The sequence below is a fragment of the Trachymyrmex cornetzi genome, unplaced genomic scaffold, assembly GCF_001594075.2.
Source record: "Trachymyrmex cornetzi isolate Tcor2-1 unplaced genomic scaffold, Tcor1.1 scaffold257, whole genome shotgun sequence".
In the NCBI taxonomy this organism is placed as follows: domain Eukaryota; kingdom Metazoa; phylum Arthropoda; class Insecta; order Hymenoptera; family Formicidae; genus Trachymyrmex; species Trachymyrmex cornetzi.
Window position 1 is genome coordinate 105,385 of NW_017297238.1, and position 24,691 is coordinate 130,075.

A 24,691-nucleotide genomic window follows, 5' to 3' on the forward strand; every position below is an offset into this window, starting at 1 on the left:
TTGCTGGAGTGGAGTATCTCGTGTAGTAATGTGCTCCTGCTGCGACGACAAGAACGCCTGCGCGAGAATAACGAACGATTTCATTTTCGCTCGCGTAACAATCCCTTGATAATTGGTAAACGGTTCGATAGATAGAAGCGATTAGTCATAATGACTAGAAACTTCATTATCTCCGGGAAAACATTTCCATTCCCATGTATTTTGAAATAAAGGTTATATGCGTATTCGCTCTCGTCTCCACCCTCAATTGCCAGACCGTTAGGTGCTGCCTCGTCCTGCGATTCCATCACGGGATTTTTCCATCATTATTGATCCTTGGCGGGACCGTCGTTTACCTTGCTCCTCGAAACAGCGGAACTCGTGGGTGGCCAGAAATGGGTCAGGGCTAAGCGAAAGCGTGCCATGTTCCATTTTCACACGATGTTCTAGGTTCGTAACAAAGTGTCCTATTTATATACTCCTTTCGAAAATATATCGCTTGGCGTATTCACGTCCATCGGCGTAAAGGCATTTCGCTGTTTACCTCCAGATCACATATTCTACAGATATATAATATTACAGTAGAAATATATTATAATGCAAATTTTAATTTAACCCTTAAGTAGGTGATTACAGCACTCTACGCATAATCTTAAAAGCTTGCTTCTGAAAAAGGAAAATGAAACGAATTGCCCAAAAGTTTTAAAGTTCATTATTTTACATTCCTCTATCCCACATAAGAATATAAATAATGTAAATTTATACATACTATTAAAAAAATATAATTTTTTAAATGTAAAATTTATTTACAGAATGTTCTGAGCATCTTACTTACCTACTTAAAGGTTAAGATATTAAGTTAAGAATAGAAGAAAACACGAGGCAAGGGTTTTTCTAAAAACTATTAGTAACATAAAACAACATCGATTTATTCAACACAAATACTTGCACATTATGATAGAGGTTTGTAGTAATAATGATATAATAATGATAATAATATTCATATGTACACGAAATAAGGCACGTTTGATATATTAATTAAATGCGCGACGGGCCCGTGCATGGGAAACATGGGTCTTTTTTCTTTCGGCGGTCGCGCGTTAGTCGCGTTTATAATTACTATCAATCGTCTCCGTCCCTTACGATATGCAACGTCCTTACCAAATGTAGAAAATGTCATATATATATATATATATAATCTGTATAAACGTCTTCGACCTGCACTCTTGCGTTCGCGTTTGCTCGCGTCGTACCATTAGGAATGAATCGCGAGGCGGATTCTCGCATGCGAGATTACCCGCGACTTACACAATCACACTCCCTAAGCTATTCAAATATGTCTCGTATCGCGCATTGGCAAAATTGCGTCTTCGAGAAACTCGATTAATCCTAAAATGAGAATCGCTAGTTAGTTGTGTCTAACTAAGCACGCATTCGTACGCGGGCCAGCGCTCGCTACTTCCTTTCTCTCCTTCTTTGCGAATTATTTTTCGCAGTTAAACGTATGTAACGCATTCATACGCCCACGATTAATTACACGCCAAATCGCAAAACCTAGCGCGACGCGGCTCACGCGAAAAGTGCATCCGCGCAACTCTGCAATTTTCATTGCGATATCTGAACCTTTTATTCAGCTGATGTTAATAGAACTATATACGCTTTTTCTTAATTTCCGTCAAGAAAAAGTTCCGTACATGATATTTTAATTTCTTTCGCCACATTTCTTTGACATATGAAATTTCACAATTATGTTCTCAAATGTAACGAAGAAAAGATAAAAAGAAGAAAATTGCATCACATGATTCGTAGAAGAATTAATAATAATACAGGCCAATGCCTGGTTTCAATCGTCGATTTAATAATTATGCATTTCTGCACATGTAATGATATTTGTGATTTTGTTGGCACGCAAAAATCATTTTCAAATTTGAATACCTAGAAAACTTTACGGATAAAATTGTTAGACCACTAAATTAGACCATTCTCAGGCGAACATGTCATAAATTTTTAAACACGTAACTAACAGGTAAAGAGACTTGTTAATGTATTTTAGATTTAAATCTTACTTTTATATACGAAGACTGTATTATGCGCGTCGATTCTTGACCGCACTCGTATAGTGATATGTAGCTAAAATTATAAGAAACGATATTTCCTTATAAAAGTGTACTTTTTATAAAGTATTCGCTAGCGAATTTACACATCCAACTAATCGCCGATTCACGATCGCGAATCGTTCGCGGCTGTCGAAAGCGAAGACGATCCGCTTACGATTAATAATTCATACATGTTCATACACTTAGTGACACTCTCTTAGATCTACTTAGGCGGTACTTACGTTCTCTGAACTGGCATCAAGACATTGTATCTTACACGAATGTATTGTACAAACAGAATCAAACAATTCGTCTCCGGAATGTTTTACCGCTCTCCTCTCTCCTTTACGCGTTTCTAATTAAATCTACGCGAGTATCTAAATTAAAAACTAAATATATATTCTCTTTTTGTTACACACGAAATGTCACCGTCATCATCTCGGCGAGTCTGGAATGTAAAATTCACCTCCGAAGAGGTAGCAAGAAAGAGACTATGAACGATCGACGAATGCTATCGCGGATAATCGAATCGCCGATTAGCGATATGCCATCTGGCAATTGTTTTAACATGAGGAATGACGTTAGTGAATGATATTATTGCATACATTTTCGAAATATTTCTCTCGAACACTGAGAAAAGCGTGATTGGGAATAACTTGAAGGTAAATCATCTTTACCCCTATAAGATGCATGCTATCTCATGGGCCGTTGCACGAGAACAATGCAAATTGTTCAAACGCAATTTGCATTAAGGGAGCTATAATTCTCTTGACGGTTTTCCCTCAAATCCGCACATGGCACTCCAAGAGTTAGCAGAAGGGCATGATTGCGCAGATATCGTCTAATACAATCTTCTGAAATCATTCGGTACACGCAAACATTACGTGTTTTCATTAACGGCAATGTAGGTTCACTATTTTGTAGGAGTTCGTCCTCGGTTATAGCAAGCTTAAGATGGGAATATTTGAAATTTGGCACTTGATTTTTCTAAAGGATAACGGCCGCGTTCAAACTCGTCGAAAACATTCTGCAGTTTGTTCTTGAAATTGCCGTAGTATAGAGACAGAAAGGGAAATAATTTGCTACTCGTTATACTCAACGATTCGCTCGCTAAGATCGACACAACGTGTCGTTTCTACGACAGTATCAAGCATCCCGCTTCCCTTTTGATCCTCATGGAAGCGCGAATGATCAATGAACGAAAGTGATGATCGAGAGCTATTTCGATGGTCGATACAATCACGTTCGTACACGATCACGTTCGAGCTAATTTCTCGTAATACTCTTAGTACTTAGGGCTATCAATATATGAAACTCAAATCATAATCGATTCGAGCGCCATACAGTGCTCGGAACTTATTCTAATTAAATGCAGTTTCTCGAGTACAAAATTCTCAAAGTATATTGTTCTCGCAAACGTTTCGTTGCATCGATCGATCTTTTATTTCACACATTTCAAGCTCATCGTCGATGAGAAGTCGATGATGGACTCTTTCGTTCTCGTTCCTTGAGAAAACGCGTGTAGTTTAAGTTGGTCCATCAAGCGATTCCGAGCGGTTCCGCAGGAATTTTCGCAATGTCTTGCGGAATTCGTGAGATTTATCTACCAAAGCGGGTCTTGGCGATTGAGAACCGTTTCCCTGGTAGCCAAGATCCGGCGCGATCAGAAGCGTGATTGCGATTGTGGGAATGACGACGCGAAAAGGCGCGGTATCACAGCTTCGATGGATCGTAATTCTCGAAGGACCATCGCTGTCTCAGGGCATTGGGCGAGCATTCTTCCATCACCAGTTGTTGCTTGCTCTCTGTAATCGCCAGACATTTGTCGCTGCTGCCGTGCCTGATATGATTAGTCTGGAAATAAAAGTACGGGATGATTCCAGTTTTCCTTCGAAGAACAATTTCAAGAGAGATTAGTTTACATAAAAATACTAGCTAGCTAAATTGTTTCACTTAATATCAAAATCTATACTCTCATAGATTAGCAAAAGAATGTTTCGAGAATGGTTCATTACTTGAGGATTGTATATCCATTGTTGATTTCCTTTACTGCCATGACAAGGATAGAGAATAACGTCGCTGCCGCTGTAGTCCAAGCACGACTCGTCTCGACGGATTTCGCCCGTCTTACTGAGCATCCAGTACTGCGATAGACAATCTTGATTAATATTTCCAAGGATTGCAGACTTGTCTACGACCAACGAGATTTTAACAGCCGCCCACGAAAAAAAAAAGAAAAAAAAACATTTTGCATGAACAATCAATCGGGGGAATAAAGAATTGCTTTTAATAAAATTCATATTAACACACGGGGATATTTTGTTATTGTAAAAATGTAAAAGAATTTGGATAAAATTTCGATAGTTAATATGTATGAATTCCTCTCTCTACGGTTTACAAAGCGCTCGTACCTGTTTCAACACAATTCGTCTCCGATCAAACAATAATATTCACAAAATCAGAGATATGGCCAAAAACGTAAACCGCGATAACGCAAAAACGTAAAATCGTCCGTTCCGCGCATTTAATCTGTCGCATTGCGTGCTCGCGGGGGATGTGAAAATATAAGCGTGGCGCGTATTCATTGCACCGGTGTATTATCATGAGCGCGACGAGCGTGGGTAGACGCGGATTTTCATGGTGCTGCCGGCCGATCGATTGCACGCGCCGCTTGTAAAATAACTTGTCCCGGGCGATCGTGCGCGAGCGAGCGAGCGAGCTAACGAACGTGTGCCGTGCCGTGTGCGACCAACAGTTATTTACCGCGGGCAATGTGCAGGTTTGCACGGGTTTGCACGAAGGTGAACGCGTGCGGCGCGGCGGAAGCGCGTCAAAGCGATCCGGCTCTCGTAATGAGCGCCGGTCGTCCGATAATGGAATCCGGCGGCCCTCGAAATTGCGCTTATCTAACCGGACGCCGCGCCGCGCCGCGCCGGTTGTCGTTGTTTGTGCAATTCCAACTGCCTGGAATGGACAGCGAGCGCCAAGCCTCGAGCCGTATGTGTCGCTCATGAAATATTCTTTGTGCGGTTCTAACTCAACATGTCGATCGCCGAAGCGAGATTCAGAAACGCGAATTCATGCCGGCGCTCGTTGAAGTCACGACAGTTCATTTCAGGGAAAACAAAACATTAAAAAAAAAAACGTGAGGCGGATAATAACGCGATAAATGAAAAAATAACGGCGCAAAGGATTGTCGCGGATCTGCATATACCTATATGTATTCGCGCGATTATAATTATCACTAATTTAATACAATGAACGAGCGCGGACTGTGAATTGGGATTGCGGCTGTCAGAACCGTCGGGTCGACAATATAGTTGTTTTGAAGTGCTTTACAAGTATAATTAGGGGATAGTGGGTACGGGGGATAACGAGAAGCACAAGCATTCACCGCACACATGTATCATCAAGCGTCGTTAGCCATGCACGACCCGCGTTCCATTCTGCCTGAAACTCTCACTCAAATCAGAGTATATTATGTTGCGTTGCCTGAAGTACATATAATGCAAGTGTTATCTGACGCACATCGCTATGTCCATCTCGCATGCTCTATGACGGTAACCGCATTACTTTTCGCACATTGTGGTAAACGAGGAAGAAAAACAAGATTCGAAAATGGCCAACGGCGATGGGATTTCGCGAGGGACGACGCGTTATCGGTGTTCCCATTGTGTTCAGTAGTAGTACGATTACAGCGGGATAGCGATGTTATATCATGATTCCTGAGCATGATGATAATTCTATGTATACAGCAGAGAGAGAGAGAGAGAGGGAGAGCAGATATATGGATTGTAGTGTGTGTAAACTGACCATCCGGCGACCGCAACGGCTATCTCTCGCGATGCACTCGCCTTCCATCCGATGATACGATTATTCATCTTCCATCATCCGCGCTCACGACTGATCCCGAATCGCCGATGTGCATCCCAGCGCGCTGCGTCCCTTTTCCCCACGTAGCATAGAGGGTCGCGACTTTATCAGTGTCACGCGGGCGACGACCGAAAGCGTAATTGCCGTGAAACCGCGGCTTAATTGCGAGGGCAAACAGCTAAATTAAAGCAGCGCTTTACCGGGCTAAGCAAGCACCGCCGACTGATTGTGTTTTTGGTTGTAACCGGTCGCCACGGTTGTTAAACGCCGGCGTTTCGGTATTCGCGTACACGTATAGTTACGTGCTTGTACGTGAAAGACAGGAAATACGGAAATACCTACGCACGCGTGCGCGTGTTTCGTGTACGAGCTCTAATAACAGACCGCGCAATCGACCGAACGAGTGCAAGAAACAAGATAAAGCACGGATTTACATGGTACGCTCGATCCCGCCGAGAGTGGCAAGCGTAAGCTCGCTAATAAATGAACGGAGTAGGTCGTTGATGAAATTGCCGCTGTTGTTTTTCGCGCGTTTATCCGCGCTGCGTTTGTCATCGACGTAGGTTCGTAGGTAAAAGAAATAGAGACACAAAAACCACGATAAACAGTTACATTTTTATTCGAATTTATTTTTATCAAACTAATTACCAAGCCTTCGTTTTGAGAGTTAAAGAAGTTGCGCGATAAAATATCGTATAACACACGTACGAAAGATGAAATTTACATTGTCAAAAGATGAAAAAGATGAAAAGGATAGAATTGTAAAAATGTCCAAGTGCATGCGATATTTAGGCGATATTTGCACTTTGATATTCTCACTCTTGTACGTGGGTTATGGGAGGAGCCAAGTCGATGATTAAATCTAAGTCTACTATATCAATGTGAGAAATGATGATAACACGGTAAGAAATCGTGCCAAAAGGCAGCAATTGGGGTCATCTCACCGAGAGGCAGTAGAGACATGGATTGATGAGCACCTGCACCAGATTAGCGATGCCACTAATCGCGTCGAAACGCAGATTAGTGCCAGGTTAGCATGCACGCGATCGCACATGCGTTCTAAGGATCAGTTGTTTTTACAAGTCGCTTATATAAAAAGATTTATAACCCCGAAACCAGATATTAGATCAGAAATATGCCTGCCACCCATCTATCGACAGATTAGGAAAGCTTCGACATGTAGGGTAATGTCATGAATGTCCGTTAGACCGTTAGTCACAATCGTTTTCAAATCAGCTTACAACAGTATTGTTTAAGATTGGTGAAAATTGACGGGTTCGCGAATGTGTGTACCTGATTGCCGCCTTGACGGTGACAGGGATACATGCCCACTGGCTGATGTAGGTCTTCGATTTTCCCTGATGAATCTATACACATTCCGCTAGTAACTTGTCGTATCTGCGTTAGAATTCAAGAGAAATTCACACGGTTACTCTGGGAACGTGAAAGACTCGCTCATCCACCAGCATTTCGTGCGACACAGTGCACGATTTTGTCTTTTTTCGCGCCGCACGTTCGAGAATATCCAAGCAGCCGGAAGCGCGAGCACACATGGCATTGAATGAACAAGCGCGGGTGCGATTAGGCACTCGGCCGTCGTTGGGGAAATGATAATGGATCGATATGTATCGCCAATGAAACGGAAACTCGATTTTCTAGTAATTTGGTATGTAGTTTCAATTAGCTTCGCAGTGGAATTACGAGACGCACATTTCGAAACGATTTCAATCCGTGTACATTGTTTATTCACGCAGGATTATACGATAATAATTAAACTAAATACCGGCGGTTCGCAGCGACTAACAAGCGCTATCGTTGTTCCGTGGCTGAAAGCCAAAACAATCAGTTCATACAAGACAATTGGAAAATTTTGCAGAAACTAAATAGCTATTATTTTGCAGTAAAAAAGATAAAAGCGAAATAAAATGAGATAAAACAGAATGAATTAAATATTATACTGTAGAAGAAGCATTTTTATTAAATAGTGTAAAAACAATATATGTGATAACATATATTAAAAATAAAAAATTATAAGGAAGCCAACAATTCGTTTAGTTAACATATATATATATATATATATAATCGAGGCCCTTTTAAAAACTATCAATGCGTTTTCTAATATTAATAATTTTGCCTTCAAAGCATTTTAGATTAACTTTCATGAAAATGCTGCTCATAGCAAGGTATTCTAATTACATTACTGATTGTGAGTCATAGAACTAGTCAAGTTTTTTTTATAATCTTGATTTACAACTACTTATATTATACAATTTAGAAATGTAGATTTTTGCTATCTAATCAAAATGACGAATTTCTCAAAATGATATTTCATTTCATTTCCTTTTATTCTATTCATTCGTTAACAAAATAACAACTATTTAATTTTAGCAACTTTTCAATTGTCATTTTGTATGTCGAGTAGCAGAACGATTGATTGCCACCAATATAGTTCACCATACCGGTCGTATACATACTAAATTCTTTGATTTATACTATAATTCAATTTATAAATCAAATTACCGAAATTTGATTACTCACAGAATCTTTAATTTCTATTACGTACGTATTATCAATTTTGACACTGTGACGTAATAAAACACGTTATTTTGCAGTGGATATACTATCGTAACAAACAGCAAACGTTCAACGTCTCGAAATATAGTCACAAGCTCGTATGTATAATACTTGCAAACGCCAGTGACAGCGTGGAGAACTTCATAGCAGAAAGTAAAAATCAAATCAAATTCAACAAAAATCGTGTTTTCGTTTTGAACTTTGAAAACAACAGTTGCACACATCAAGCATGGACAAGCATTTCATGGGACAATGTGTTTTGTGGTGAAGGAAATTTTTCAGGAGGATGTCTATTGTACCTGATTTCCACCCTGTCGATGACAGGGATACAATCCGCACGGTTTGTGCAAATCGGCCTTGCGAGCGGGCGAGTCCAGACAGGTGTTACCGCCTTCGCCGAGGTTTCGGACCTGTTTGTTGTTAGTAATTTTTTCGAACATTAGCGTGTATCCGTCGCACCGTTAGTAATACCCAAGAATATATGTACATATTAATAAACAGATTACTGAGAAAGAAAGTAACGTCAACGATGTGCCATTTGGACATTTCTGTTTAACATTTTTGTTATTCCCTCGACTTGACATTTCATCATGAAACTTTGGAATTAAAATGGAAAATTATCCTCGATCGAATTAAACGTGAATAAATATTCCATTCGAAATGTCGATAGAAAATCGTTGACGCGCTGCCTTATTAAGATCAGATGATAAAAATACACACGACGACACACGACGTTTTTATACCTGTAAAATAATGTAATAATTAGATTAATAAATCCATGTTTGTAGTAATGAGATTCGTTGACTCAATCTCTCGCGAGAATCCTGAAACAGAGTATGAAAAGGCAGAAAAGTCACGCTCCTCGTTGCGCAATGATTCTTGTTTTTTTTTCATGCACAGATTCTGCGGTATGCATGCCTGGCAAAGCGGGGACCGCGCAGACCGCGGATTGCGTTCTCCATTTTTCAAATAGACGGAAACAAATTGAAAATGAGGTCTGCTCGTATTTCGCTCGGTCCGACGCGTGTGTTCACGACCGAACCATACGATGTATATACGTGTGTGTGTGCGTGTGTGCCTGCGTGTAACAGCAGGTGCATTCAGTTACGGCGCTCGGTCAGCAGTCCTGATTTCACTGCATGCAAGAATTCTGTGGTCGTTGCAGTTTCAACGTGAACATCTTTATTCTCTTCCCCTCCCCTATCCCGCCCCACCCCTATGTCTATATCCCTCGCCTTCACCCTCGTAGGAGTCGTCCTCGTCGTCTGCGTCCTCATCGTCGGTCGACTGGAATAAAAACTCGTGATTTATAACCAGGTATCCTGGAGGTCGATAAAATTTTCAAAGCTCCTGCTCCGCTGGCATTATTAAAGGTAGCTCGAAGGCTCTTAGTGAACTCAATGAGAAATGTGATCTGGTATTTAGACAACTTTACGATCCTAACTCTGCAGAGAGTTGGAGAGCTCGAAATAATATAATACCGCGGAAAGTCACGTATTTCGGACATTTTTAGAATTTCATACCTCATTATTTTATAATCCAAAGAAGAACGTGTCTCCTTCATTTTTCCCCGGTAAATCTCTGCATTCACTCGTACATGAGAAAAAATTTGCTAATGTTAACAGTGATTTTTCAAGAATATTTCTAGAAAGATTATACGTGTAACAAGCACTGCATTCAAAGATACTATATGAATGCTTTATTAAAAATCATATCATAGGATGTGGGATCGATGCAAGATTGTAAGGGTTAAACAAAATCGCGTTTCGCATTGCGTTTTTATCATTCCATACGGTTTTGCATAGGAAATCCATGCAGTTCGCGTAGAACGACTCAAAAATCGTGGTATACCCTCGGAGAAATATACGCCCTCCCCTGCACGTACGTAGAAACACGTGCACATTCGAAATTATTCACGTCGTGTACGATTTCTGGACGTCGTAGAGCCGTGTGAACTATAAATCCAGTCATCCCTCTTCCTCCCTTACGATAGGAAGGTCGAGCGTGATTTAGCCGGTTCTGCGAAAGCAAATAAAAAGTAAAGAGAGGAGAGAGAGAGAGGCGAGAAACTCGGACGGAAGACAGTGGGAATATAAGTTTCGCCTCGAACGGAATTGTTATTTTGTGTGCAATGCGACAATGAAGTCCAAAATCCTCGTCGCACATAAATTCTGTTATCGTCAAATTGCTCATTGCATTTCGAAATGAAATCGAAAACAGCAATGCGATAAAAATTTCGGATTTCGAAATTGTTGTTTTAAAGAATCTGGAATTTTTTAAATAAGTCGAATTTATTTAGCTAGAAGCACATCGCGCATTATGCAGAAATACTGGTTCTACGTAGACGAGTATTGATTATTTGTCAGCGTTATGTATAAATTATGATAAAATGTTTTGCAGGCATTTGAGTATTAAAAGAAATTATTAAAACTTCCAATTTAAAGATTCATGTTAGATTAGTGATAATTAAATAAATTCCTTAAAATTTAAATCTCTCTCTTTGAGTTGACGTGTATTAAAATAAAGACAGAGTCTACTATCCAAGATAGTATGTATGTTACAAGAAAATAAGCTTACGCATGAATACGTATTTCCTATTTTTTGGAACAAACGCGTCTCAATATTCTCGACAACACATAGCAACAACTTAGAAGAACAAATGATTGCGTGCGGATAATCCAGGATCGGCAAAAACGAGTTCTACCGGCATGCCGTGTAACTTAAACAACGAAATTGTTATTTCGTGTGTGGCATGGATCGCATTCCAAAGTGCGCGACCACGTAAATGCTACTTCGCGAAAATGCGCGCCCATCCTTTATACATTCCTCCTTTTTCCGCGATGCTTCCTTTTAGTTTGCCTATTCCGCCTCCACTCGTGAATGCCAGTGTCAGTGCGCTTGGACAGAGAAAGAAAAGAAAGGCGGAAAAAAAAAGGAAGAAAAGGAAAAGAGTGAAATGCATTCCTTGCCTTATCCAAGGGAAAACGTGAGTGGATCGCAACAAACGACAAGGCAGGCAGAGAGAAGACAAGGGGAGTAAAAAGCGGCGGGGGACAAGGGGATTGGTTCGATAGTATTCGAACTCCCGAACTATTTCGAATTCCGTTGCTTTTTATTATCATGTTCGATCGGAATATTGCCTTCACACGGCGGAACGCGTGTACATACCGTGTGTCATGTCGGCAACGCCGTGAAATTGTGATTCGCGAGAACCAGCGGTGCCATGACCAGCGGCTTTTGTCTCGCAAACAACGCGACGGAGTGCCACAATTTGTGCGCATGAATACGTGCGTACGAAACACTATGCGAGCATATATCTCAATGCTATTTCATCCTCAACAAACATACTATACGTAAAATCAAATGCAATGAAATACAGAAACGTATACGTAACTGTCGATTTCTTAATTTCTCGACAGTGTGATGAAAATTATATGATGAACGAGAGAAATAAATCACCTATTCAAAGTCCAGCCCTAATTTTACGCGTTATCCATATAATTTGTAATAACAAAATCAAAAGTTTCATGTCGGATCGCATTTTTACAAATATGGCAGAGAAGTTGAGGAATTTAAATTTAGCTAATAATTTAGCACATAATTTTTTAATTATCTTTCTGTGCAAAAATAGATATGTCAAATGTAAATATAAAGATTAACCTATCGAAACAAAATCAGCTGTAAATGTCGCTATTTTCTAAATATAGATACATATTCTTGGAAGAAATGGAGAGTTGGTATGTGCTCCCGATATTTAAAATTTAATTTCTATTTTTACTTTTAAATTTAAAGTTAAAAATATTTTAATTTTATCGAGTGCACACATGCTAGTTCTTCATTTCTTCCAAGAATATTTATTTAAAAGCAGCGACATTTATAACTGACTTTATTAACACATACACACATATTCCTAAAAAATGGAAATATATTTAATTCTAAAAATTCCGTCTATTTGTATTTTCATAGCATGAAGTATATAATATATATATATATATTTTTTTTTTCGACATACATATACGCTTGTAAAAATTAGAGTTAAATACATTTCCATTTTTTGTATGACACGAACTAATTTCTGCCTTTCGAATCGTAGTTGTCATAAATCTTCGTTCATCAAGTCTTTGAAACGAAATATTTATCACTGGACGACACACGTCCCTAATAGCTTTCGGTATTATTAAAAGCTAAAATATTTCCCTGATAAGAGAGCAACGAGACGCGCGCTCGAAACTTACTCAGAATTTCCGGTACAGCGAACTTTAGTATGCCCGGTTATCTTATACGGCGTGCGCAGAGATAGGCGCGGAGGACGAAGATGATCCTGATACGAGAAATTCAAGTGAAGTGTGAAGATAACGAGACGTGCCGAGACCGGGCGTGAAAAAGAGACGGCCGAGGTGAGAAAGAGCGCGCGCGGAGAGTAGACAGAGATAAATGAGAGCAAGGGGGATGGGCACGAGCACGAAATATTTGAGTCGCGTGACACTGTGACGCCTGTAATGCAAGCCGAGGTTTAACCCCCGCCAGGGAACGCTACGATTCTCTACACAGGGTTGAAAATAGGCGGGGATGGATGATAGAATGCATTATTCAATAACACGATTAATCGACAACATAACTGAATGTCGTGTTGCGGAACGCAACGAAATATCTATACGCAAAACATTCAAGTTACATGTTATCGTTACATAGTAACGATAAATGAGAGGGATGATCAGAATTATGTGATGAATCGATATAACAAAATTAGACTTTATAACAATATGGGTAATACGATGAGTAAATACCATTTGATCGTAACCGATATAATATCTTAGATAAATAAATGTGAATAAAAATATATTTCATATTTTTGCAAAATTCTTGAAATGACGCGTTCTATTTCCTAGGTTGGGATTTTCTCCGAGAACAAAAACTCCGAGGGAAAAAAGGCTTTACGCCACAAGCGTTTTACTTTCTTCGCGACTGCGTTGAACATTGTGTTAAACACCGGTGCACCGGTTGCTGGGTTAATGCACTGTTGGCTTATGATAAAATTAAAGGAACAAAAGGAAATTGGAAGGAAAGTGAGAGAGGAAGAATGATGAAGTATGAAATATTCGTGTCGCGTGACGCTGCAATTTATCCGTCGGTGCAACGTCGTTAATACCGGTGCCTACGTACCGTGACTTTGTCACGGAGCGGCACGCTGCATGTGAAGAGAGTAACGTGTAACGATCCGCGTGGAAATGCAAGGTACCCCGTCCCAAGCTGGGAAGGCGGATTTATCCCTCCGGGTATAACGGTTGCAATCATTTTGCAATTACGAATGCAGCGGAACGGAGTGACACGGGTAGCTAACGCGGTGAAAATAAATTGTGAAATAACTAACAGTCTGTGCCCCGAATCGCGTACATATCGAAACGAATTGATTAATAAAACACGTCAACAATATTGGCGGCGACGAGACGCCGATAAAAGATTGATTAAACGCGCAGAAGCGGTTACTGGAACTGGAAACAGCCATGAATAAATCAAACGTGGATAAATGGTGCGATATCACGAATAAATTTCTACATTTGTGACGAGAGCAGACCGATGTCGACATACAAATTTATAAGTTTTTCGCTGGCATTGAACTTAATAAAACAAACAAGAGTTTACGCGTCCTATTCTTCTCGTTCTCTAACATGTATATCTCATGACGATTTGCATCTTTGACGATTTGGATTACCCGTGTCTCTGTGAATAATCCAACGGTGACAATATCGTTACGGGCAACCGCGACGAGATCCAACAATCATTCCGTAATTACCGACATACCAAGACGGAATACAGCAAAAGGAGGAAGAGGAGAACGAAGAAGCGAGGAAGAAAAGGGAGGAACAACACAACGGAAATAAATCTCCGCGTGATTGATCGTTCGCCATGAATCGCTCGCGTCCGAGCGATATTAATGCACTATCAGTCGTGACGGGTTCGCACGGATGACTCGCGTGTACCGCGTGTGTAGCTTTGACGAGTCTGTCGCTCGTCGCCTCTGCTCTGCCTGATATTTATGCGCACGTTTTTTCGCAGCAAAACGAGGGTTACGAGAAAAAAAAAAAGACAGCTCCGCTTAAAATTTCGCGCGCATTGGGATACAACTGCGCTTCTGCTACTGCATTCCCGTTTCTCCTTCTTCTCCTTTTTCCTCTTTCCTAGTATGTCAATGAGTCCTGAAATATGGAACACGACAACCGGCACCATCGTAACATCTATCATAGTATAATGGTGCAACATAGAAATGATTCGGTTCCCAATTGATTAATAAAGTTTTGCAATTAGATATCTTGTCTATTATTCTTGCCTTCATTCAGAAGCATGAAAAAAAATTGAGATCAATTAGAATCACAGTATTATACATTTCTTTCTATTTGAAAAATAAAATTAGCGATTAAGGAGTGAGGGGGAAGGAGGGGATGGAAGAGAGAGAGAAGTTTCTCATTAATAAAATAATTTAATCACAAACAATAATTAAAGTCGGGCTCTTGAGATAAAAATTAAACAATAAATGAAAAAACGGGCAATTAAGAGCCTAAATTTGCAGTAATTGGAGCGATTATTTCAACATAATTTCTCAGTACTACATATATATAACAAATACCGAATGTTTCTGCTCAGTTCAAGCCATCTTCAGCAGTCTAGTATAAAAAAAATCTCTTGATAAATAATTCCAAACATCTTGGTAGTCTCGTATAATACTACTTCCTTAATATAATCCAAGTAGTCGTAAATCAAAGTAATCAAATGCAGCAAGAGAGTCTTCCAGATTACCAAATTTGAAGTATGTAACCGTCATTTAGCTGTTAGACTAAGTGCGAGCTACTGTACTCCATAACTGCACAATAAAATACAATAAATTAAATCACGATCGGCAAAAAGAAGGAAGTGGTATTATACGAGACTACCAAGATGTCTGGAATTATTTATCAAGAGATTTTTTTATACTAGACTCTTCTCTGCTGAAGATGGCTTGAATTAAGCCGAAACGTTCGGTATTTGTTATATATATATAGTACTAAGAAATATATGTTGACATATAATCGCTCCAATTACTGTGAATTTAGGCTCTTAAATGTCCGTTTTTTCATTTATTGTTTAATTTAATCACATTTCATGATATGGAGATATAATTACTTTTATCAATAAAAATGTATAAAATGTCTGATTAAACTCAGATGTTTGATAATTTTCCGCGTATTCTACTTTTAATGTGATCATTATTATTCAACCGACTGTCGAAATGACATGACACAATTTTTTCTCTCAATTCTTGTTTTAACTTTTGACTAAATTTTTAACATATTAACCATGCACGAAATTTGGCATACGATATATTGTTCAATGTAGAGTCGACTTTGTGAGCTCAAGTTTCAATCACCATTCAGCTTATTAACTTTGTGAGAATTGTGACTTACCTCACAATAGTTGACGTATCAATTTTTTGAAAGAAAAAACTTGGAAGATATTATTTTGCGATGCAATATTCGAACTACTCTATTAGGGGAAAATATTGCTGAAGGAGACTCAAACCATGAGTTGAAACGTTCTTTTCAGGTTTATAGATATTTAATAATAAGAAGACTTGCGCTAATTAATAACCAGCGTTGAATCCTATAGCCTGTACTAAACATTATTAATTTTATATTTTTCTAATTTGTTTTAATTAAAGGAGTCTATAAAAAGGTTATTAGTTTTTCGTTAGGTTTTTAATTTCTCAATGATCATATTTGACTTTGAATCCTGTTTTTCTAAAAGAAACATTGCATTTAACATCAACATGAAAGGATCAGGTGCGATGGACATGTTCGAAGAAAAATTTCCGGATTGCTTTTACAGAGGAACGAAAGACAACTTCTTCTGTAAAGGCGTTTGCTTTGTAATCAAGTTGCATTGGCAAAACCAGCTATACTACGTAGCCTAAGAATCTATAATATCGATCTGTGGGAATCGATTTCCGATTAGATATCGGACAAGCCTCCATCCGCAATCCGATCACAATTGCCCCGACCACGATTCACATTGTTTCGCAATCAAAGCGGCATGTTTCCAGTGTCATGAGCTCGTCGACATCGATCAACGCCTCTTGCTGCTAATATTCAAACTCGAGGAAATGTATTAATTAATCGAAGAACAAGATTTTACCGCTTTACAATATTTAAGCTGAATTTGTCGAAATTGCTTCATATTTAAACATTTTTTTTTAGCAAAAAGCTAATTAAAAAGATGTAATGAGGTAAAAAATTTCATTTTTTATCATGTATCAAAAGTGTTACTATAACGACAAATATCACGGTGGAAAAGATATTCGTAACTTATATAAAAAATAATATAAAAGAAAAGAATAATTCGACTCTTTTTTGATGACTATATCTATCTAACTGATTACATTTCCTTTCACAAAGAGCCTTCGAATGTTGTAACCCGACACCTTGATGGATCAAAGCCACGACAACGTCGTTAAAGAAGGAACCAGTCGTTCCCTCATCGTTTCCGCTTTCTCTTCCTTCATTCCGATTGGTGGTATTTCTCGAGCCGCGTAATGTCAGCAGCCGCTGAAAAAAAACGTTCAAGAGGAGAATGTGGAGTAGTCTTACCTCTCCGGAGGCGACTGCCTCGCCCGGAATAAAGAGTTCCGGGTAAACGTTGTCCAGGTACCACTTGAACGACTTGCACCCCAGTTTCTTCCTAAGAGCTTTTCGCTCCGATATGTCGCCGTAGTTCCCCTACAAAAGTTCAGTGTGTAGTAGAATTATGCTCACAATAAAAGATACAAAATATGAAAATTGTGTAGATATTAAAGTAAACATAAAGAGAGAGATTACAACACACAAAAATAATATGATTAAAAAATTTATAAAACAAAAATAAAAATAATAGTTAAAGAATAATTATCGATTAAAAATAAATCGTAAATAAAGTAAATTTATAATTCATAAGACTTTTATATTCCTTAGAATAGAAAATATTTCTTAAAAAATTTTTTGCCATAATTCAAATTAAATCGCAGAGATAAAAAAATTGATGAAGAACAAAAAAATTGACGATACAAAGTTTTATTTTTTGTATTTTACAATAATAATTATTTTTCAATAATAAAACGCTGCTTTATTTTTTATTCAACACTGGACCATCTTGTGTTTTCAATACTGTCTAACCCAACCATCGATATTACTACTGCGAACCTTTACATACGCCTAAAAATAGAGATAAACAAAGAGCGATTTATCTGATTACATTATGAAGCCATCCATGAGGACGACATTCTCGATAGATTCGATCATTACATAGAGCGACGTGCTTACGGAAGCGATTTATTCTCTACGCTTCGATTTATCTCGCCGATTGGATCTCGGCAGGAGAGCAGGGGCGGACAAGCATCAAGGATAAATGACAGATCGTTATAGAAGGGGACGAAAGAAACGTCCTACGACGGAGGAGAGCGAGGACATGCGCGCGAGCCTTAAGGGCACTTGGCGCGTTTATGGCCCTTTTTACGACAAGTCTTGGTCTACGATCCTCTCCATCATCGACCACCTTTATCGTTATCCTTCATCCCATTCCAACCAACCCATTCAGCCAGTGTTTACGGGAAACTTGGATTAAAGAAACATACTCGATGGTTTACCGATACACCGCGGCAAGAAATGGGATCTTTAGCTCACGATAAAAGATAATTTATCACTAATTATCTATTTCCTGACAGAGAGTATGTGCTAAAACTCTCAATATAAATTTTTTAAAATTATTCTTCTGTTTTTATATTACAGAATGTTTCTCTATCTGTTTATACGAGTATTGTTAAACGTATTGAAGTACATTTTCATTGAATCGTATAAAATCCTTGTTTCATTTTATTTTCCGCATCTTACATCGATCGTACTATGATAACTCGCTACATGGATTGCTCCCCCGTTGCATTTGCACAAGAGGTTGTATATGAAAAGAAAGTTATGCATGCGACGATGCAAGTACTCACCTTGTCGTGACCTATCCTCTGATAGTAGTACTTGGCGTACTCGTCCAGCCACACTTCACTCAGTCTTATGCTGTTCCTCTTGAGCACGTTCACGCCGTTGCGCCACTTGTAAGGCGAACGTTTCCTGAAGATGTGACCCACGTGCGAGCACGGCACGATTTCCAGGGTGCCTGAGAACGCGTCGAGTTATTAGATTAACGTTTTCATCCGGTTGAATTATACGTTTACACGTTGCTGGCTAATTTTAAGAATCGTGTAAATGCAAATAAGTAAAGCATAAAAATAAAAAAAGAAACATTTGAATAAAAATATAGATGCGTGCAATTTTTTCCGAAATAAAGAACAACGAAGATATAATGCATAAAAGAAAAACAATTCGCATTTAGCGCCAAAAACGAAATAAAGAAAAAGATAATTTTTCCATGTTATAAGATTACAGTGACTTAGAACTTCAGTTTCCTAAATTAGAAAAACAAAACCTTTTTTTTGTTGTTCATCATGCTGTCTTACCTCCGCACATCCAGGTTTTAAATGATAATTCAAGATTCTCGCCGCCCCATATGTCGAAGCCGCTATCGTATGTGCCGATCCGTTCGAAGAAGACTCGGTCTATTGAAAAGAGGCCGCCAGCCATCGTTGGTGACCAAACGGGTTCGGCCGGGTTTTTGTGCCTCTTTCTCTCCCTCTCTGGTACCGCGTGCCAATTGAACTTGTTAACAAATGTTGATATATGTCAAGAATCCGCCCACAAATGGTCATGATTTTTTGATCATAAAATATTACAAGTTGATAGTAACTTTATAAAATGAAACTCAAAAGTCATTTAAAAAATTAATGTCTCACAATTACATTTTCTAGTTTTATTTTTTTTTTAATCGCATCTTGTCAATTTAGACATATACAAAATAATTTTAAAAAATATAGATGTAAAACACTTTCTATATAATAAAATTCAGTCCCTTTTAAATTACACGATAGGTCAGTTTCTTCCCCAGTAAATAATTAGTTTGGTGTCACGCTGTCGCGTGTGAAAATCAATTGCATTCCGACAAGCAGACGTAGGTATTTTCTATCGTTTTCCAATGTTCGCAAGAGAACGGCGTGAAGATTTCGTTTACCTGGAGATTCCAATCGAATCCACCGACATTTACACCGCTCGAGTCGCGCCAGTGGTATTCCAGGGTAGTGTCGTCTATAACATCGATCACCGGACAAACTACCGTCGTCGGATCGCGCGCGATCCGATCCAGAAGAGGTTCCAGCCAGCCCTCCGTACATTCACAATGGCTATCCAGATACGTGAGGACCGGAGCTTTGGCCGCCGCAGCGCCTAACAAGCGCGCCCTGATAAGGCCCTCACGTTTATTCGCCCTAATAATTCTCACTTTTGGATAATTCATCATATAGTCTTCCAATTGGCGCTTGAGATGAGCTGCGAAAAAATTGATTTTTCGTTATTCCACCCGACAAAGTATCAAAATAACAAAATATCGCGACGCGTAATTAACTTAAATATTTCTATATATATTTAGTTATATTCTATATTATATCTTACGATTCGTTATACTAAATAAATAGAGTATTTGTGGCATCGTTCTATCTTAACTTTAAAATATCTTACATCCTTTTTATAGGAAATGTCGACATTTAATATTAAACAGTCACATAATTAATAGCATAATCTCATAATACGTGACGCAGCGTTATTGATGGAACTTGTCGTCTTTAATATCAGGATTTGCTCGAATATTAATCTCGCGGACCTGTAGATTTTGTCTCAACCGTTGTTTGCTAGACCTCCACCGATTTGGAATAGATATAAGTTGCCCGTAGGATCCATGCTTCGGTGAACGATAAATGCAACAATAAAGTCACGTGAATGTACCCGTTTCTCTAGGTTTCTCTAAAGTCGATTACGTCCTTAATGTCAGATTACGGTTTATTTACGATGTCATTCGCAAACTGTTGTGGTAACAACAATCACCCTTCTCGTTGTAAATTTATTCCCTATTCACAATAAATTTAATGCTAGATAGAAACAAAGATAAAATCTTGATATAATAATCCATTTTAATTACATTTTTCTTATACATATACACGTGTTATTAACATTTCATCATCTGGTAAAAAAAGTAGCTGCTTATTCTTCTAATAAAAATTATCTCTGTCCGCTAAATTAGCCTTTAATTCGCCATTAAGGTATCTTAACGATTGAATACAGAAAATGAACGTAGTTCACAAACTTTTGAAGATTTGTTTAGCTAGAAAATAACAGCTGTGTAACTTTATAAAGTTGTAATAAATATTAATATTATTACTATTATCCGATTAAAAGGTGGAATTTATATATTTTAGGCGATTTGAAAAGTACGCAGGGATCGTTGGGTTCATCTTTTTTCTTACTCAATTTTACTTACTGAATTACAAAATTGTGGCTAATCCTCGAACGTCACACATGGGTCTTTCGTGTCCACACACACACACACACACACACACACACACACACGCGCGCGCGCGCGCGCGCACATTAAAAATAATCATTTTTATACTTTAATAAAATAAAAAACTGCTTTTTTCTTCAAAAATCAAAGTTACAATTTTTTTTATCAAAACTGAATTATTTTCTTTTTTTGGTGCAGAAAGTAATTTTTATAATTTTTTTAAACATTTTTTCCAATGTTTGCATAGCAAAATAATTTAGTAGATATCTTAAAGAATATATGTGTGAATTTTTACAGAATTTTTCGAGCAATTTAAGAGCCTTAAAATCGAGTCGGCCCATGTGTAGTGTTTAAAGATACCGAAAATAAGTGTGATGTTCGAGGGTTAAAATTGTCCAAGTATTCGGAAAATATTTTTTTCATATCCTAAACAAGAGAAAACAACGGTTAGGTTAATTTTATCACTTTGTTGAACCATATCTACGAATTTTTCTTTATTAAAATAAATTATTATTAAAGTCATAACTTTTATTTGCACTATACAGGGTAGTCCATTTTAATCAATACAGTCAATTTTCTTCTAAAGTAGAATTGTTTCAAAGAAGATGTATTTTGGCCATAATTTTTTTCTAGATAGAGATATAAAAAAACCGTTAGTTTATGAGATATTTTATACTTTATTATAGCACATGTTGGCATAAAGTGTTAAATATTTCGTAAACTATTAATTTTTTTATAATTGTATCTTCAGTACAGTAAGTAAAATTGAATAAGAAAAAAGATGAATCCAACGATTCCTGCATGTTTCCCAAATCGCTTAAAATGAACTCCATTATCGCCACAGCATTTTATTATTTTTTAAGAATCTCATAGGACCATATACAGGGTGTTACAGATACATACTAGGCAGTACGACGAGTTGCGCGGCAAACTTTGCATGGCCAAGCGTGGTTTAATAGACAATGACAGTGACTTTATAACATAAACTTTATAATATAAATAATAAAACTTTGTAGTATAAACTTTATAATGTATAAAATCACTGTCATTGTCTATTAAACACGTTTGGCTGTGCAAAGTTTGCCGCGCAACCCGTCGTACTGCCTAGTATGTATCTGTAACACCCTGTACATGTGAGTACGCAACAATAGGAAACAAATACCTTTTAATGGTCTAGTTGAATTTTAAGTGCTCTTTTATATAATTCTATGTGAATTTATATATACTATGTATGTACTCGTATGTAGTCCTTTAAATTGCGCGCCAAAATAATGTTTCAGTTATGAAATGCAAACTCCATAAAACTATCGCAGTAATATTACAAATTAAATTGACTAGCAATTCGATGCTCATAAGCATCTTAGAACGATATCAATAATGCTGAATGATATTAAAATTTCTAAATAATTTTATTGCGTCGGCGAGAGATCGATTTATTATTGTTTTAAATTCCTTTATCCGTTTTTCATTTGAATATATACAATCTTGATCTTAAAAAAAAAAATACCAATATTGCCACTGAAAATCTTCGATGTCACTTGTGTGGATGTTTCGAAGTCTCAGTCTGTTATCTTGTATCATTTTTGACAAACTTAAGCGAGATGTAAATTTAAAATATATATCTGCCTATATAGTTATGGATCGCTAGGCAGCAATTAGCAGATATTCGTGATTTATTCTCCGTTAGGATGGCTTTATGAGGGACCGTACCACTAATCCTAAGCCTCTGCCCTGTAAGCTCGATTAACTATGGATAGTATAATGGGATTCTACGGATCAGCGTGTTTCGTGCAAGAACAATGATTACTGGACGAGGCACTTGATTTTATTCCCTTTTTGTTGAGTTGCGCGTCTGATAAGTTTTAATACAAAATCGTCATGCTCGGTTGCCATTCAGCTATTCCGTATTGCGTATCGGTTCACAAAAAGAATTTTTTCGTGCCTCGTGCCGAGATATAGAAAAATATATAGGGATCGTTGTACGGATCTCGCTTACAAATCGAGAAAATGTTCCTTTTGAAGTACATTGAAGTGTGTTGAACGAAGCGCGCTACGTCCTCGTTAGCTGCACTCGAACGAGAAGAGATGGACCGTAAGAGATCAGAGGTCAGACATTTAATGCACGCGCAACCGGCTCGCGCGCGTGGAATCCGCGCGCATTCCAAACCGAATTAATTTCTAATGAATTCCTCGAACACACAGAGGCACGCATAAACCGACCCTGGCCATTATTGCAGATTTCATTATGACTTTGCTGAGTGCACTATATGAGGCGTAGATAATGGAACCGCTCAAAGAGCACAGTCTGTCGCCGTTGAGAGCGCTCATAATTAACTCTGTAATCCCCATCGCCAATCTCCTTTATAAAAGCTAATTATCGTGCGTGAGTTTTGCCGAGAAAGGCTAAAGTCTACGCTGTAACATTCATTACAACTTTCTTGTGGACTTTATTAATCATTGAATTCATTTTAACCTACCGCACGTTTCGGCGAATAAAGAGATAATTTTTTAATATATTAAAAAATTATCATATAATATGCATATCATTGAAATAAAATATTCAATGACTAACAATAAGAAAATAATTATATATAAAGAAATTCATACGTATAAAGAAACACTCGAATTATAATTGCAAACTTAAAATCAATAATGGCGAGTAAGCCGGGAAAATGAGAGCAACAGCATGGTTACCGGTACGCAAGTAAAAGAATAATTTTTTTTACTTCGAATCCTTTATTCCATCAAATTGTACGTTTCGATTTACTTCGGAGTCCTCTTCAGCAATTGTATATGTCTCTCCTTTATATGTAAGAGATGAATCGACAGAAAATTGACAGATTTGATGGCAAAATCTATTAAAAAACCCACTAAATGAATAATCAATGTAAAATGCTAAGAAAATTCTCACGACTCACTTTAATGCACAAAGCATTCGTCTTGAAACCTTAGATCAATTACATAGTCAATTAAATCACATCGGAAATACGTTAATTATATAACAATTTTGCAGATAAATTACCAATAAATATATTAAACATATACAGAATAAAATAGATATGTTAGCTAAAATATGTCAGACATATAATTGAAAAACTTTGTTTTTAAATGTATCTTGTCGGTCATTGTACACGTCTATTCAGCTAGCACAGCCACTACAGCACAATCAAACGCGACCTATATCACATTTTTTTGCTATTTTTTTGCTAATTTTTTGCTCTATTCCTGATTTTTTTACTCCAGCCAATTCTAAAACCCATGGCTGTGCTAGCTTAAGACCAAAGTTAGCACAGCCACAAAAAAAAGCAGCAAATGAAAAATCAAGTACATATTCTTGAAGAGCTATTTTTTTGCTAATTTTTTGCTCTATTTCCTATTACTTTGCTCATTGTTTAAGTCGAAAAATTCCACCAAGAGTGTGGCTGTGCTGCCTCGCGTACAAGAGTAAAGTACCTTAAAGCAATTAATTGCTCAGCTCATTTTGGTGTCAAAACGTTTGTAGAATTAATTGCTCTAAGAATATCGTAAATCGGAATTTTTTGCTCACTGTTTAAATCGAAAAATTAGCCACACTCTTGGTGGAATTTTTCGACTTAAACAATGAACAAAATAATCGGGAATAAAGCAAAAAATTAGCAAAAAAATAGCCCTTCAAGAATATGTACTGTATTTCATTTGGTGCTTTTTTCTTTGTGGTTGTGCTAACTTTGGTCTTAAGCTAGCACAGT

General features: G+C 37.8%; 1 protein-coding gene across 3 annotated transcripts in view; it reads right to left on the minus strand.

Moving 5' to 3' along the window:
* Positions 1-2,755: 2,755 nt before the first annotated feature.
* The window catches only part of Pgant9 (polypeptide N-acetylgalactosaminyltransferase 9), a 76,924-nt gene continuing 54,988 nt past the window's right edge, over positions 2,756-24,691 (minus strand). Inside the window, exons 4-11 of one of the 3 annotated variants that reach the window (XM_018508216.1) lie at positions 19,641-19,954; positions 19,033-19,231; positions 18,523-18,692; positions 17,141-17,269; positions 8,822-8,932; positions 7,242-7,346; positions 4,091-4,219; positions 2,756-3,929 (exon numbers count right to left, since the gene is read on the minus strand). In XM_018508216.1, coding sequence (XP_018363718.1) covers positions 3,789-3,929; positions 4,091-4,219; positions 7,242-7,346; positions 8,822-8,932; positions 17,141-17,269; positions 18,523-18,692; positions 19,033-19,231; positions 19,641-19,954 — 1,298 coding nt within the window. In that variant the 3' untranslated portion in view covers positions 2,756-3,788. The remainder of the gene's footprint in view (positions 3,930-4,090; positions 4,220-7,241; positions 7,347-8,821; positions 8,933-17,140; positions 17,270-18,522; positions 18,693-19,032; positions 19,232-19,640; positions 19,955-24,691) is intronic. The other 2 variants (XM_018508218.1, XM_018508217.1) reach the window with 2 other exon arrangements.